The sequence below is a fragment of the Aquila chrysaetos genome, chromosome 15 (genome assembly GCF_900496995.4).
Source record: "Aquila chrysaetos chrysaetos chromosome 15, bAquChr1.4, whole genome shotgun sequence".
In the NCBI taxonomy this organism is placed as follows: domain Eukaryota; kingdom Metazoa; phylum Chordata; class Aves; order Accipitriformes; family Accipitridae; genus Aquila; species Aquila chrysaetos.
The window spans coordinates 1282245-1293776 of record NC_044018.1 but is presented as its reverse complement, the minus strand read 5'-3'; the positions used below and the strand labels follow the sequence as shown (position 1 = coordinate 1293776).

The 11532-nt window shown below is 68.3% G+C and overlaps 2 protein-coding genes across 4 annotated transcripts; one reads left to right on the top strand and one right to left on the bottom strand.

Moving 5' to 3' along the window:
* Positions 1–730: 730 nt before the first annotated feature.
* On the top strand, positions 731–5758 carry CLU (clusterin). Of its 3 annotated transcripts, none has more exons than XM_030036835.2 (9): positions 731–832; positions 2216–2323; positions 3004–3152; positions 3307–3477; positions 3555–3972; positions 4552–4665; positions 4832–5058; positions 5287–5468; positions 5567–5758. In XM_030036835.2, exons 2-9 carry the CDS (start codon positions 2239–2241, stop codon positions 5571–5573), a joined length of 1353 nt encoding a protein of 450 aa, XP_029892695.1. In that variant the 5' UTR covers positions 731–832; positions 2216–2238; the 3' UTR covers positions 5574–5758. The 3 variants fall into 3 exon arrangements, with proteins under 3 accessions (XP_029892695.1, XP_029892693.1, XP_029892694.1); XM_030036833.2 differs by having other exon boundaries at positions 5564–5758; XM_030036834.2 differs by having other exon boundaries at positions 809–832; positions 2230–2323; positions 5564–5758.
* Positions 5759–6074: 316 nt separating this feature from the next.
* On the bottom strand, positions 6075–10547 carry SLC35F6 (solute carrier family 35 member F6). Its single transcript, XM_030036840.2, has 6 exons — positions 10409–10547; positions 8563–8635; positions 8321–8492; positions 7664–7876; positions 7150–7260; positions 6075–6909 (listed from the first exon to the last, which is right to left on the bottom strand). Exons 1-6 carry the CDS (start codon positions 10483–10485, stop codon positions 6437–6439), a joined length of 1119 nt encoding a protein of 372 aa, XP_029892700.1. The 5' UTR covers positions 10486–10547; the 3' UTR covers positions 6075–6436.
* Positions 10548–11532: the final 985 nt, after the last annotated feature.

The window sequence follows — 11532 nt, the reverse complement described above, 5'->3', positions numbered from 1 at the left end:
GCAGCTGCTCCGGTCCCGCGGGGCCGTGGGCTGCTCCCTCCTTCTGCCGGGGGGGGGGCGGGACAGACCCTGCGCCCCGCCCCCGCCCCTTGCTGGGCTCCAACCAGTTCCCCCAGTTCCTGAAGCTGCATTTTTTGCACTGGGCCGTAATCAGCAGCCGGAAAGTTGTTTATCGCCCCGGGGGGGGAGGGGCATGGACTGGAGCGGAGGAGGAGGGGGGGGGGGGAAGCCCCTCAGTTTCCCCTGTGGCAGCGGGGGATGTTGCAGCTGGGGGGGGGGGGGGGGGGCGAAAGGAGCTGGGGGGTCCCCACGCAGCCCCCGCTGGGTACGCGGCCGCGGGTGGGAAGGGGATGCCCCGTTCTTACCGGCCCCCCCGCGGCCGCAGCACCCCATCCCCCGGGGGGGGGGCAATGAGGTCCCCCGGAGCGGGGGGTGTTTTGGGGGGGTAATGGGGCGAGGTTTTACCCCTCAGATTGCAGCCCCCTGATTTTGGGTGCCCCGGAGAGGGTGCAAGCCCCCCCCCCCCGCCGCCGTTTTCGGAGGGCGATGCCCACCCGCGGCGGGGGGGGATGTACGATGCGCTGCCGAACGGCACCGCGCCCATCCCCGCGGCGTCGGGGCGCAGCGCACCGGGACGGGACGGGACGGGGGGGGGAGCACCGGGGGGGGGGGTTGTGGGGGGGGCGGGCCGGGCCGGGCCAGGGCCGGTCCCGCCGGTTCCAGAAAGCTCCGGGGCCGGAGCGGGGCGGACCCGCAGCGCCGCGGCCGGATAAATAGGGGCGGGCGGGGGCGGGCGGCCGCGGCGGAGCTCGCCAGGGCGGCTGGGGTGCAGGTACGGCTTCCCTTCCCTTCCCTTCCCTTCCCTTCCCTTCCCTTCCCTTCCCTTCCCTTCCCTTCCCTTCCCTTCCCTTCCCTTCCCTTCCCTTCCCTTCCCTTCCCTTCCCTTCCCTTCCCTTCCCTTCCCTTCCCTTCCCTTCCCTTCCCTTCCCTTCCCTTCCCTGCAATGAGCTTTTGCCAGTCTCAGCCAGTACTGAAAGCCCCCCCCCAGGACCCCCCCTAAGCAGGGGACACAGGGGTCCCCCCCCGAGGGTGCTCCCTGGGGTGCCCCTGCCCTGGCTGGGGTGCAGTGGGGTGGGAGGGATGGGGGGTCCATGCCCGGTTTGGGGGTGCAGGGGTGATGCCTGGGGCTCAGCCAAGGAGAGGGGGCACGGCTGTGGGGCAGAAGTGGGGGGTCTGCACCCTGGGGTGCCCCCCCACACCTCCGGGCCGTGCTGGGGGAGGGGATGCAGCAGGCGGATGGGAGTTTCCCACAATGCCCTGGGCCGGGCAGGATGGAGCTGGGCTGGGCTGGGGGGAGTTGTTTGGGGGACAGCACTGGGCGGGGGGGGACACAGCAGTGCAGGGGGGCTGCAGCGGTGCCCGCAATGGGTGCTGTGGGGCAGCAGGGCAGTGCTGCCGGGGGGGGGGCAGGAGCCCCGCTGCAGCTGGGCCATTACACAAGCTTTTTGGGGGGGGTTGGTAGCCACCCTGCGGCTGGGCTATTGCACAATCATTTTTCTTTTTTGGGGGGGGGGGGAAGCTGGCACCATTGCACAACCGCGGGGGGGCTGGCAGCTCCCACACTGGGGGGGGGGGGGGGGGGGGGCGGACCTGAGGGTGCCAGCGCTGGGTGCCTTGGCACCCTTCTCCTGCCGGCAGTGCCTATACCTGCCCATCCCTGCCTGCAGCTGGCAGGAGCCCAGCCCTGTCCCAGCTTTGTACCCCCCCCGGCCCCCTGCAGCCCCCCCCAGCCCCTCTCCATCCCTCCGGGGGAGGGGGGGCAGGGGAAAAGAAAGGCAGTGCTGGCTCCCGCAGCGTGGGGGGCGGAAAATCCATGCCCGGTCACCGTCTTGGCCGTCCGCCCTGCCTGGCCCCAGGCCTGGGGCTTGTTTGTCCTGCAGGCAGGCGGGGGGGGGGACACACACAGAAGGTTCTGCATCCCAGCCCCCCCAGCCAGGGCTTTGAGCAGGACCCACCGCCCAGGGCCCCCCCACCCAGCCCTGGGTAACATGGCATTAGCTCAACCATCGCTGTGTCCCCAAAATTGTGCCCAGCCAGGGTGGAGGGGGGGGGGGGGGGGGGATGGGGGGGTAGGCTGGTCCCCGCTGCTGACTCAGAGCCCCGTGTCCAGGGTGGGGGCCGGATCCTGCTCTGAGCCCCCGCTCTGCCTGCGCAGGCAGCTGCCTCCAGGTCGGGACCATGGCGCTGCTGCTGCTCTCCCTGCTCGGCCTCCTGATCGCCTGGGAGGGGGGACAGGCCCTCGTCCCCCCCAGCGAGCTCAAGCGTGAGTGGGGGGTGGGGGGCAGCCCGGGTGGGTGCTGTGGGGTGGGGGGGTGCAGGGGACTTGGCAGCACCGTGCCCAGGACAGCCTTGGGTGGAGAGGATGCAGGACCCACCGGGTTGGGGGGGGCACAGCTTTTCAATTTTTTGGGGGGGTTGTTCTCTGCAGGCTGGGGGACCAAATGGGATGGCTGTGGGGTGGGGGGAGCGCTGTGCCCACGGGGCGGGTTGGATGGAGGGGGCACGGCATCACCCCTGCGGGGGCTGGATGGAGGGGGCACAGAGCATCATTCCGTGAGGGGCTGGGGCTGGATGCTTTGAGGGGGGGGACACAAAGGAAGATCCTGCCCCCAGAGATCCCCCTGGGCTGGCCAGGCGAGGGCTGGTGGGGGCACAGCGAGAGCTGGTGGCGATGGCCAGATGGGGGGTCCAAGGCCATTCCCGGGGGGCAGCCAGGGACTCAGGGGCAGTGCCGGCCAAATATTGGGGGTGACGGGCAGGGAGACGCACCCCCAGCCCGGGCGAGATTTTGGGTCACTTTTCTCGGGTTCTGTGAACTGGAATCGGGCCGCTGGCGAACAAACAGGACTCTGCACCCGCAAATATTTGCGTGCGCTGCTGGGGCTCCCACCGCCGCCTTGGGAGCGGCCGGCCGAGGGATGCTCTTCCTCCCCCCTCCTCCAGAGATGTCGGCAGCCGGCAGCAAATACATTGACACGGAGGTGGAAAACGCCATCAACGGGGTGAAGCAGATGAAGACCCTCATGGACAAGACCAGTAAGGACCACCAAGCCATCCTGCACACCTTGGAGGAGACCAAGAGGAGGAAGGAGGTGAGTGAGGATGAGGAGGGTGGTCCTGGTACCCAGAGCCCCCGGGCTGAGCACATCCGAAGGGCTCGCTTGGGGGATGCCGTGCCCCGGGGTCCGCGTGTCCCGGGAGCGGGGGGGGGGGACGCCCTCGGGGCTGGATGCGGATGCCTTGCAGGAGGCGGTGCAGCTGGCCCGGGAGAAGGAGCAGCAGCTGGCGGCGAAGCAGGAGGTGTGCAACGAGACGATGCTGGCGCTTTGGGAAGAGTGCAAGCCCTGCCTCAAGCACACCTGCATGCGCTTCTACTCCCGCACGTGCCGCAGCGGCTCGGGGCTGGTGGGGCGGCAGGTGAGTGGTCCCGCAGCACCCGGGGATGCTGAGGTCGGGGGGGAATTTTGTCCTGATCCTGCTCCCTTGCCCGGCAGCTGGAGGAATTCCTCAACCATTCCTCGCCCTTCTCCATCTGGGTGAACGGCGAGCGCATCGACTCGCTGCTGGAGCGGGACCAGCGGCAGGAGCGGCAGTTCGAGGACCTGGAAGAGCGTTTTGGGTTGCTGGAGGATGGGGTGGACGACATCTTCCAGGACAGCACCCAGGTCTACAGCCACATGTATCCCTTCTTCCGAGCACCATTTGGCAGCTTCCGCGAGGCTTTCCGACCCCCCGTCCAGCACGTCCGCCTGCCCCTGCGCAGCGGGAGGTTTTCCCGGGACCTGCATCCCTTCTTCCAGCATCCCCACCACAGCTTCCACCGCCTCTTCCAGCCGCTCTTTGAGATGACGCAGCGGATGCTGGAGGAAATGCAGGGCAGCTGGGAGCACCCACTGGGTGGCTTTGCCTCAGGTAGGGTGCTCGCCGTGGGCTGGGTGTCGTGGGCTCCCCAGTTTGGCTGGAACCGGCAGGGCTTCCCAGCAACACCCCCCCCCCCCGCTTCTTATTGGGGGTGACTAACTTAGAGGATGAGCTCAACCCTAATACGACACATCAGAGAATCCCCATGGGAGCCCAGGAATCACAAGCTCCACTGTTTACAGAGCTGGCCTGGGGTTTTGGGTTTTCCCCTCCCCGCACCAAATCTTGGCTGCCGGAGCTGCCGCCGTCCCGGGAAGGTGTTTGTTTTGGGCAGGCAACGCCGGTTGCAGCCCGGTTACCGGTGCCGTCACCGTCTGCCACCGCGGCCCGGGCTCGGGCGGCTGGGAAAAGGGATATTTCGAAAGGGAGGTTGGCAGGGAGTGCTTTGCTTGGGAAAAAACAGCTGGGGAGGTTGTCAAAATTCCCCGGAAAAAGCACTTCTATGGCCCCCCAGGGTGTTGGCCGGGGCTGGCCCCACAGCTCTGCCCGGCGTTGGGGGGGTCTGTGGCGCTGCCGCCCCCCCACCCCGCGGTGTTTTGGGGTGCTGAGGCCGGGCTGGGCTTTCCGCAGAGTCTCGTAACTTCAGCGACGAGCGCATGGTGTGTCGGGAAATCCGGCGTAACTCGGCCGGCTGCCTGCGGATGCGGGATGAGTGCGAGAAATGCCGGGAGATCCTCTCCGTGGGTGAGCCGGGACGGGACGGGGACCGCGAACGGTGCTGGCGGAGGGCAGGAGGGATGCACGTAGGGGAGGAGATGCGGTGGGGTGCGAGGGGGTGCATGCAGCGGGGCTGGGGGTGAGCCCTGACACCCCCCGATGCCCCCCCAAACTCCCCCCCCCCTCCCCGCAGACTGCTGGCAGACGGACCCTGCCCAGAGCCAGCTGCGGGAGCAGCTGGAGGACGCGCTGCGCCTGGCCGAACGCTTCACCCGCCGTTACGACGACCTCCTCCGCGCCTTCCAAGCCGAGATGCTCAACACCACCAGCCTCCTGGACCAGCTCAACAGCCAGTTCGGCTGGGTCTCGCGTTTGGCCAACATCACCCAAGGCACCGACGGCTTCCTCCAGGTCACCACGGTGAGTCCCACCGGCGCTGCGGCACGGTCAGAGGGCTCCGGTCCCGTCCCCCCCCCTCCCCGGGCAGGGCCGGCGGCCACGGAAAGTGGGTCAGGGGGAGAAAGAAGCGATTGTGCGCCCGACCGGCTGCCTCTCGGCATAATAGCCGGCTGCGGGGCCGGGTGCCAGGGCGAGGGGCCGGCGCGGGGGCTAACCCGGCTTTCCCTGCTTTGTCTCCCCCCTCTCCAGGTCCTCTCCAAGGCTCCCAACCTCGAAGACCCCTCGGCCCCCCCCGACACGCAGGTGACGGTGCAGCTCTTCGATTCGGAGCCGCTGTCCCTCACCGTGCCCGGGGACATCTCCTGGGAGGACCCCCGCTTCATGGAGATCGTGGCCGAGCAGGCGCTTCAGCACTACAAGCAAAACACCATGTGAGTCTGGGACCCCCCCTGCCATCCCCGTGGACAGGGCTAGGGTTGGGGGGGGGGGCCACGCCATGGCTCACCCCCTCCTGTCTTTACTCCGGCAGAGAGTAGCTGGGTGTTGCTCCCCATCGCCGCCGCAGCCCCGGTGCCCCAAACCCCCTCCGCCGGCCCGTCCCCGTGCTGGGGGGGGGGTTGAATGCCGCTGCCACCGCCCTCCCCCCCCGCCACCGCCGCTGCTGGGGTCCCACCGTGGGCCCTGAACAAACAGAAAATAAAGGTAGAGTCAAACACCCTGACTGTGCTCTCCGGTGCATGTTTCGGACGAGACCCGCCGAGGAAATAAACATCGCAAAAAGCAGCCGCGTGTGCCTGGGGCCGATCATCGGATATTGCAAAATGGGGGGGGGACGACACACACACACAAGGACACAGCTCCCCCCAAACCCGGTCTGGCAGGAGCCCCCCACAAGGACCCCGGGGCTCACTGCCTTTTCCCACACCCCAAATGAAAGGGGTCTGGGTGCTGAGTCCTCAGCCAGCCTGGGGGCCAGACACCAGCATCCCCCCCAGGACCCTCCCCACAGCCAGCACAGACCCCCAGCGAGCCAGCCATGGGCAGATGCACTTTATTGGGGGGAGACACAGGTCGGGGAGCAGCGGGGCCAGCCCCAACCCCAGCCTCACCACCACCCCCCCACCAACCTGAGCCCCTTGGGAACAGGGGCAGAGGCTTCAATCTCCCCCAGACAGCCGGCTGGGGGTCCGCTCCCCGCCGGGAAGGGCAGGCACAGCCTCGCCATCCCCTCCCAGAGCCCCGGCAGCGAGGCAGGGAGAGGTTTCTCCTGCAAACGGCAGCAAGACGGGGGCCGGCGTCACCACCACCGCGCCGATTGCCTCCCGACGAGGGGAGGAGAGAGGGTCCGGGGAAATAAACCCCGGGGTCAAGCCCGACACGGGGCAGCGGTAGCGAGGGCTCAGCTCTCACTGTTGATGGCCGTGCTCTCCCCGCGTAGCAAGCCCTCCCGTTCGGCCACCCCGCTGGTCTCCTCCACGTGCCGGGGCAGGCGGGCGAGCAGGGGTCGGTGCAGGCCGTTGTAAAGAGCAGCACCCACCAGCAGCACCCCAAAACCCAAGATCTCCAGGCCGTGGAAGGTCTCCCAGCCCACGGCCAGGCTGACGGCCCAAATGACGAGGGTGCGGAGGCTGTCCAGCACCATGCGGGTGGTGGCACTGATCTCCTTGGTGACGCTGATGCCGGCGAAGTTGAAGAAGGCGATGCTGCTGATGTTACCCAGCAGGGCCAGGGCGATGAGGGGCCGGTGGCCGACCTGGCAGAAGGCGTCGAGGGCGTCTTCCAGCGTCCGCCGAGGGTTCCCGCTGAAGCTGCCCGCCGGGATGTAGTACATGGGCACCAGCAGCAGGGCCAGGATGATGAAGCCGAAGAAACCTGGGTGCGAGTGGGGGTCAGACGGTCAGATGGGTGCTGGCCCCAAGGACCACCCAGGGCTGCCTATCGCCCCCTGCCCCAGCTAATTCTCCCTGCTCTGTGGGACCCAAGCCCCGGCCCCAGCAGCAGCCCCTTTGCAGCCTGTGATCCCCCCCAGCAAAAAGCAGCCCTCCCCAGGCTGGGTTTGCGGGATCCAGCACCCCTCGAGCGCTCAGCCCCCCTGACGATGTCGCAACAGACCTTCGGTGCCGACGGCCCGCAGCGGGTGCACGTCATGCTTGTAGACAAACTTCTCCTCCAGCACCATCTGGATGGCGACGATGACCTGCGCCATGATGATGAGCAAGTCGCCTGTGGGAGGGGAGAGAAAGGAAGGGGAGAGAAAGGAAGGGGAGAGAAAGGAAGGGGAGAGAAAGGAAGGGGAGAGAAAGGAAGGGGAGAGAAGGAAGGGAGAGAAGGAAGGGGAGAGAAAGGAAGGGGGAGAGAAAGGAAGGGGAGAGAAAGGAAGGGGAGAGAAAGGAAGGGGAGAGAAAGGAAGGGGAGAGAAAGGAAGGGGAGAGAAAGGAAGGGGAGAGAAAGGAAGGGGAGAGAAAGGAAGGGGAGAGAAAGGAAGGGGAGAGAAAGGAAGGGGAGGCTGAGCACCCATCTCCCTGCCCACTGGATGGGCAGCATGGCTGAGCCATGCCCGGAGAGCCAGGCATGCACCTTGTTTACCCCCGTGGCCATCCCGCCTCCCCCATGGGCCACCACGTACCAGTTATCACCTCGCTGAGCTTGTGTTTCTGGTCGTGGGAGCTGTGCAGGTCAGCCAGCCCCACGACCACCAGCCCCACGATGGTGACCAGGATGCCCAGCCACTGGCTCAGCTCCAGCTTGCGGCCCAGGAAGGCCACGGAGAGGAGCCCGGTGAAGATGATGACGGATCCTCGCAGCATCTGGAAACTGGAGGCACTGGTCATGTTCAAGGCTGGATGGGGAGAGACAGACCCATGAGTCGCACACACAGGCTGCTGGAGCTGGCTAATGCCACCACCCCTCTGCTTAACGGCCTGCTGCCGTAATTAAGAGCAGATCAGTGATTAACGGAAGGAAGAGGCAGCAACACCGTCCAACCCCACTCCTACTTAGAGCTGGCAGCAGAGAGGCTCGTGCCAAGACATGGCCCCGTGTCCCTGCTCCACGGAAAGCCTGTGCCCCGAGGAACACGGCTTACTGAGCGCTGCCACAACTCGCTGCATGGGTGGGAAGGGTTTGCTCAGATCCCTCTAACCGGCTTCAGGGTCATTCCCCCCAAAAACTGAATGCACCGTGGAGTGCTGCAGCCCGATAGCCGAGTCCAGCCCCAGGCACGGCCAGATCCCCACAGGGCAAGCGGGGGGACAGAGGCAGCATCCCCGTCCCCAGCACTTACCCACGTACATGATGCTGGTCCCAGTCATGTCGCAGAGGGCAGGGGGCAAGAAGAGCAGCGGGCTGAAGGGCTGCGACGGGGCCATGCTGGGCTCTGGCCTCCACCGATCCCTCCACACCAGCAGGTAAAACACTCCCAGGCAGGAAAATTCACCCAGGAACATGCCCACGGCCTGTGAGAGAGGCGGGTGAGGGGGCTGGCCCTGCTGGCAAGACCCGTCCTGCCCTGGGTGGGGGGCTCACCTGCAGGAAGGGGTGCTGGAAGCCATGCTCCTCCGTCCCGCCGCAGCCGGTTGCGCTGAAGTTGTCTGCCCACCTACGAGGCAGAGGAGAGGGCGGTGGTTAGAGCAGGGGGCCGTGGGGAGCCGGAGCACACCCCGAGAGCCAGCCCAGGGCTGTCGTGTGGGTCACCAGCCCCCCGAGGTGACAGCTCCAGGGACACAACATCCACAGGGATGGAGACAGCAGGGAAGGAGACACCACCGTGGCTGCCCCAACCTGCCGGCAGCTCCTGGCCCAGCTCCCGGCCCTGAGTGACAGGCAGGGAAACGGACACCGCTGTGTTGCGCAGCCCCGCAATCCGGCGTCCCCGTGTTTGTTGCTGCCGGCACGCGCGGCCAGAGCCGGCCAGGCAGCACCGTCACCTGCCGGGGAGACCAGGACAGCGTGGTGGGGGGGTCACCCCGAACCCTTCCCTCCTCCCTATGTCACCAACCTTGAAGACTTGGGGGCTAAGGGACACAGGACCCATAAAAGATGATGGATCACAGGCTGGGGGGCAGCGGCTCCCACTGCTTACATCCCCAGTCACAGTTTTGGGGCACGAACTCCCCCTTTTGGGTATTCCAAGCAGCACAGAGGGCAACGCTGGATAAACACAGGCTGCGGCACAGGTCCCCACGGCCCGTTTTGGCAAGGATCTCCCCTCTTCAGGGACCATGCGTATGGGGAGGGGACCCCAGCCTCTCGGTGGCTGGCTGGCTGCCTGCCCCCAGGACACCCCCAGGGTGGGGGTGCACCCCGACACAGGCAGGCAGGCACCCAGCTCCCCTCTGGTGGCTTTTTGCTGATGCCGAGCAGCCGCAGACCTGCTGAGCTTGGGGAAAAGGGGCACGAGCGGAAGCTGGGGCAATCCCCAGTCTGTCCCTCGCCGATTGGCAAGGGGCTTTTCAGCCAGGCCAGCAAGATTTCAGCGTGAGTCAGCCCCGGCTGACATGCCGCAGCCCCTCCGCCACGGGCCAGCTCGGGTCTGTGTTTCGCAAGAGGCTTTGTCGGGCCACACACGGGTCTCGTGAGCTGGCTGAAAGCTCGGTGCCATCTCCCAGCTCTGCCCTGCCCCACGAGGGTCCCGTGCCTCAGCTTCCCCATCCGAGGACCTCGGCCTGCTGCAACATCGGGGACGGCTGAAGTCTGGCCACCCGGCAAAACCCTGCTGACGTCCACGCGTCTGTCCGGCGGCAGCGGGACGAGCCGGCCTGGCAGGTCTGCCTTGCTGGGGCACCTCTGGGGAACACCATCCTCATCCTCACTGTGAGGGCTGTGAGCACCCCAGGGTGCTCTGGGGGCTCCCCCTACGAGGGGGCTCGATCCAGACCCTACTTGGCTTTTGGGGCACTCGCACGGCTCCTCCCCAGCACCCCGTGGCCAGGCACGGCACCCACAGCGGGAGACCCGCACCCCCCAGCAGCACGCACAAGAGGGCTGGGGACCCCCAGCCCCCCCGGGCCGTGCAGCCCACCCCCCCATTCCTCCCCCATCACCAAGAGCTGGACCCCCAAGCAGCAGCCCCAGTCCCTATGGGGCACCCCACAGCCCAGGCCTGCCCCCCCCCCAGTGCAATGGCAGCCCCCCGAACTGGGGAGCACTGGGCAAGTCCTGGGGCTCTGCCTGGACCGTGGCCCGGCCTGGGGCAGCCCCAGGACCCCCCCCCCCGGTCCCTGCGTGGGGCTGGAGGTGCCGCGGGGAGGAGGCCCGAGAGGGTCCCCCACCAGGACGGTGGGCCCATCCCCGGGCCCAAGGCGGGCCGGAGCCGTTACGGGACCCCAGCCCCGGGGGTGCGGGTCCCCCCCCAGCCGCCGGGAGGACTCACTTGGCCGCCAGGGTGTTGATGGAGCCGGTGAGCAGCATGAGGGCGGCCAGGCCCAGCTGGTACCGGGACCAGGCCATGGCCCCGCCGCCGCCGCCGCCACCGCCTCCCGCCCTGCACCGGGGCCGCCGCCGCCACGGCCACGCCCCCCGCCCGCCCCGCCCCGCCCCCGGACCGCCCCGCCCCGTCTAACCACGCCCACATGCACCCACGTCCCCGCCCCCGCCCCGCCTAACCATGCCTACATGCACCCACGACCCCGCCCCGCCGCCTCTAACCACGCCCGCATGCACCCACGACCCCGCCTCCGCAACGCCTAACCACGCCCACATGCAACCACGAGCCCGCCCCCAATGCCTAACCACGCCTACATTTAGCCACGACCCCGCCCCGCCGCGCTTAACCACGCCCCCAGGCAGGCCCGCTGGTCCCCAGGCCGCCGCCCTGCCGCCCACCCGTGCCGGTCCCCCCCCGGGTCCCCCGGTGCCCACGCCGCGGTCCCCCGGTGCTCCGCTCCCAGGCTCGGTTTGCAGTGCCGCCCTCCCCGTGGGCGGTGTGCCCCCCCCCCCCCGCGGTGTCCCCGTGTCCCCGCCGCGGCGGTGCCGGCAGATGGCGCCGGCGGTGCAGGATTGGGCTCCCCGCCGCACCCGAGGCTCGGGGCCCCCCCGCCCGTCCCGGGCCAGGCAGGAAGGCCGGACCCCCCCCACCCCCGCCGGGGTTACCTTCCCGGGCCTGCCTGGGCTGCCCCTTTGCGGGGCTGGGTAGGGGTGCCGTCCCCCCCGGGCACCTCAGGGTGGGTGTCAGGGTCCCCACCCATGGATGCAGCTCCAGGGCAGCCCCCCCCCCAACCCCTCGGGACTGGGGTTTTTTTTTGGGGTGGTGCAGTTCCCCCCTCAGCCCCATTCGGTGCCAGCCCTGGCCCCCCGGAGTCTCACCACCCACCTCCCCCCAACCCCGACCGAGGGGTGCGGGGGGGGGCCCCTCCACACCTGGCAGCGGGCTCTGCTGCCGTGTCCCCCCCCCTCGCCTTCCCTTCCCCGGGCCTCCCCGCCAGCCAGAGATAAATTGTTTTTCCATCCGACGTCAGCCCCGGCAGCCGTGACCCGTGGGAGGCCGCGGGGGGGGTG

Excerpts from the sequence above, each read along its gene's own strand:
- CLU (XM_030036833.2), top strand. The coding sequence starts at position 2,239 with ATGGCGCTGCTGCTGCTCTCCCTGCTCGGCCTCCTGATCGCCTGGGAG. Across the intron at positions 3,153-3,306 it reads AGACCAAGAGGAGGAAGGAG|GAGGCGGTGCAGCTGGCCCG; the intron begins GTGAGTGAGGAT and ends GATGCCTTGCAG. Across the intron at positions 3,973-4,551 it reads ACTGGGTGGCTTTGCCTCAG|AGTCTCGTAACTTCAGCGAC; the intron begins GTAGGGTGCTCG and ends GGCTTTCCGCAG.
- SLC35F6 (XM_030036840.2), bottom strand. The coding sequence starts at position 10,485 with ATGGCCTGGTCCCGGTACCAGCTGGGCCTGGCCGCCCTCATGCTGCTC. Across the intron at positions 8,493-8,562 it reads TCCAGCACCCCTTCCTGCAG|GCCGTGGGCATGTTCCTGGG; the intron begins GTGAGCCCCCCA and ends CCTCTCTCACAG. Across the intron at positions 6,910-7,149 it reads GCGGGCCGTCGGCACCGAAG|GTTTCTTCGGCTTCATCATC; the intron begins GTCTGTTGCGAC and ends ACTCGCACCCAG.